Source organism: Mus pahari, chromosome 2 (genome assembly GCF_900095145.1).
Source record: "Mus pahari chromosome 2, PAHARI_EIJ_v1.1, whole genome shotgun sequence".
Lineage (NCBI taxonomy): Eukaryota > Metazoa > Chordata > Mammalia > Rodentia > Muridae > Mus > Mus pahari.
In genome coordinates this window covers 54,218,451-54,222,468 of record NC_034591.1, presented here as the reverse complement: position 1 = coordinate 54,222,468, position 4,018 = coordinate 54,218,451, and the positions used below count along the sequence as shown (strand labels likewise).

The following is a 4,018-nucleotide window of genomic DNA, read 5'->3' as shown; positions in this document are numbered from 1 at the left end:
TCTTTCTTTCTTTCTTTCTTTCTTTCTTTTTCTTTCTTCTTTCTTTCTTTCTTTCTTTCTTTCTTTCTTTCTTTCTTTCTTTCTTTCTTTCTTCTTTCTCTTTCTCTCTCTCTCTCTCTCTCTCTCTCTCTCTCTCTCTCTCTCTTTTAGATATTTTCTTTATCTACATTTCAAATGTTATCCTTTCCTGGTTTCCCCTCCGAAAACCCTCTCCCCCTCCCCTCCCCCTGATTCCCAACCCACCCACTTTAGCTTCTTGGCCCTGGCATTTCACTATGGGGCATAGAACCTTCACAGGACCAAGGGCCTCTCCTCCCACTGATGACTGACCAGGCCATCCTCTGCTACATATGCAGTTAGAGCCATGAGTCCCACCATGTGTACTCTTCGGTTGGTGGTTTAGTCCCTGGGAGCTCTGGGGATACTGGTTAGTTCATATTGTTGTTCCTCTTGTGGGGCTGTAAACCCCTGGGCACATTTCTAACGAACTAAGCTCCCAATTTTATTTTAGTTTCACTGGTTTTTTCACTAATGTCCTCAATTCTATGCCAGAATAAATCCAGAATACCACATTATATGTAGTCAGCTGTTTTTACTGTTTACATCCCCAGGATAAAAGAAACCACAGGTTACTCTTTTGTAATTTAAACATTCCCCCAAATAACTACAAGGATGCCTGGAATCCACATATAAAGGCCATATAAAAGCAGGATTTCAGGTTTTTATGGGGTTTTGCACTTCTTACTTTCCAAAGCAGTTAAAAAAAGAAGTTATGTGAAAGTGAAAGCCGAGGCTAGACTGTCTAAGACAGTCAGAGCCACCCCAGGAACTTCTACCCTGTGTGTGTCTGGGAGGAGCTGGGGTCTCTCAGTTTCTTAACAAGTGCCTTGCATTTATAATTGTGAGGAGAAAATTGGGTTACAAGACAGCAATCTCAGTAATAGAAGTTGTTATTATAACTAAATAACTGAATATTTATAATGTCTTCATATCTATATGATTTTATTAACACCTTTCTTTTGCATGTGAGTTTCTATGAATACATTTAGAGCTATCAATATTCTGATCTTTATTTGTAATTTATGTGTAATACTTTTCTCATTTAATCCTCCCATCTTCAAGATACTAGTCCCACTCTAGTGATGAGAAAACTGAGACTTAAGCTAGTTTTAAAATTGCACAAGGGTGTATAGTCAGCAAATGACATAGCATCAATTCCAATATGATATGTTTAAGCCCCAGGCCTATGGAATGTGCGTTCTGTTTCCAATAGACTTTCTATTCCTGATTGTTATTACCTGAGTCTATCAAATAATTTATGTTCAACAAATACTTGAGAACAAAGTTGATCTTACCACTCTAAATTTAGAAAATTTAAAGGATTCATTATTTTTTTCTGGGAGCAAATGAGACTATTATTCATGAAAATTTAAATAACTCTACCAACTAATATTCTAAGGACTCATCCAGTACTGTATGATTGGCATAATGCCAGAAGGCCTTTGTTGGTAGTTAATTTTCATATATAAATAATAAAAATACAGTCTAACCATCAAGGATACTATAAGCTCTAGTAAGAAATTGAATTTGTGATACACAAACTCACGGATTCATGGAGCCAATGAAATGTTCTGGAGTCTTTTTCTTCACTGAAGAAAAAGAGTTTTGTTTATAATGCAGAAAGGTGTAGGAACAGAGTTGGAAAGAAAAAAAGCTGCTTATGAACTATCTTAAGAAAATTTAGAGCCGGGCGTGGTGGCGTACACCTTTAATCCCAGCACTCAGGAGGCAGAGGCAGGTGAATTTCTGAGTTTGAGACCAGCCTGGTCTACAAAGTGAGTTCCAGGACAGCCAGGGCTACACAGAGAAGAAACCCTGTCTCGAAAAACCAAAACCAAAAAAAAAAAAAAAAAAAAAAAAAAAGAAAATTTAGAGTAGCAGAAATGAATAGAATTGTGAGAGCAAATTCCTTATTACTAAATTTACTAATTAAGCAGAGAGGAAATTTGAAGATTATTTTACCTATTGATCATGTTCCTTGTATACCAAACAGAAGGGAAAGACTCCTTCAGGAGAGATGTGTAATTACGGTTTAAATCCCGTCCAGCTAAGGAACATCGATAATTTCCCACAATCACGCCATCTGGATTCAGCATGGGTACCACCTTGAAGATGAAAGTGTCCCGAAGCAAGCGTGCATCACTTGAGTCTCCTAAAATATAATCCAGGAAGCCTTTCATGATCCAAGAGCTGTTGGTCTCTCCTGGATGGACCCTTGCAGTCAAAATCACAGCCTTGCGCTTTGAGTCACTAGTCTTCAAGGGAGTAGTTATTGTCAAGACATACACCATATTCCTAGCAAGTGTGTGACACAAGACACGTATTTTACAAAACTTTGATTTTACTGGGTCACTGTTGATGCCAGAAAGGTATTCTTGAAGGTTGGAGTAAGTGTATGGATAGCAGTGAGCAAAGTAGCAAGTATCCTGGCTGTGTGGAAACTGAAATGTCCATGTAAGAGAAAAAAAATGGCGCCCATCTTGCCCAAGGTTATTTTTATAATACTTGATTTGGTCTCCTATTCTCTGCCAGCCAATGTTATGGGTTTTGGCCTCTTTTTCAGAATAGAACAGTGGCTTCATACCCCGATTGTAAAGACTAGCAGGCTTGGTAAAGTTGACAATAGTGAATCTGTAGACTATTTCTGCTTGGGTATTAGTGACCTGGAAATAGTACCACTGAGTGTGCTTATTTGTGAAGAGGTCTGGGCGCACAGTCAACTCGTATTCATGATCTGCACTAATACACAAAAAAGAGGGGAAAAGAGCACATAAGAATATAAGAATGGCATTTCAGTTTAAGGTATATTAGAAAAATAATCTTTTTTAAATCTATTTTATTCTACAGTCATAGAAGCTTTTGGGAGGAAACAATGTATATTTAGAATCTGACAGCAAACAACCACATAAGTTTTGAAAGTTTTATTTCACAAGAAATTGATCATAATTTAAATAGGTAGCCTTAGCATTCATTCACAAACACAGACATTCAATAACACTTTGTATGTTTCAATATAACTATTTCCTAGAAAATAAATGGAATGGAAGAAAAAAAATCAATGTTTGATTTTTGTTTTTACCTTCAAGCACATTCTAATAATTCTAGTTCTATGGGTATAAAATAACTATTTCCAAGAGAGTTCTGAAAGTACATGTAACGTAATACAATTACATAGATTGCAAAATTTGAACTCCCAGTTAAAAAAGATTCTGATAACCATCTGTACTCTAAACCTAGTCACTGAAGACACTTAATGAAGCCAAAACACTTTCCACTGTAATATTTTTTACATACTAATATTTTCTGGCTGTGACTTTTCCTTACCAAGTAACTTTTTATAAATGTCCATATATGTAGAGCTATAAATACTGGCCTAGGAATGGCTAAAATAAATGTAAATCCTTAAAACCCATAGTTAGCATTTATACTTTGAGAATTATAGTTAGGTAATTGATACTAAAAGCTTTAATGTGCCTAATTCAGAAAACAGTAAGTAGCTAATGACTTACTTCCTCTAATAAAAATAATTAAAACCTACACTTTGACTACCTTCTGTAGATTACCACTCTCAAACCTTGCTTCAAACACCAGCGTGTTGTCAAAGTTATCCACAGGTTGTTTCAAGGATGTTCGGTTACCCCCAACTCGGGAATACACAAAACAGGGCTCTTTGTAAGCTGGGGAGAGAAGACCAAATCAGGGACAGTAAGACATCTAAGTAATTTCACAGACGACATGTTTCTAAATAATCCACAGATCAAAGAAGTGCATCACAGGCATATTACACAACATTTTGAGCAGAATGACAAAACACATACAACATCAACATTTGTGGGCTGGAGTAGAAGCTGTACATAAAAAAGTTTACAGCTTTAAATGCTGGGTTTTAAACACTAGACATTTAAAATCAGAGACCAAGTTCTGGATTCTGCTTAGGACACAAAACACTAGAAAGTAG

General features: G+C 36.4%; 1 protein-coding gene across 1 annotated transcript in view; it reads right to left on the bottom strand.

The window, feature by feature from the left end:
* Nucleotides 1-3,691, bottom strand: part of LOC110316594 (cytosolic carboxypeptidase 3) — a 55,476-nt gene extending 51,785 nt beyond the window's left edge. Inside the window, exons 1-2 of the mRNA XM_021190998.2 lie at nucleotides 3,599-3,691; nucleotides 2,023-2,799 (exon numbers count right to left, since the gene is read on the bottom strand). Of these exons, the coding sequence (XP_021046657.1) occupies nucleotides 2,023-2,642 (620 nt within the window). The 5' untranslated portion in view covers nucleotides 2,643-2,799; nucleotides 3,599-3,691. The remainder of the gene's footprint in view (nucleotides 1-2,022; nucleotides 2,800-3,598) is intronic.
* Between the last annotated feature and the right edge of the window lie 327 nt (nucleotides 3,692-4,018).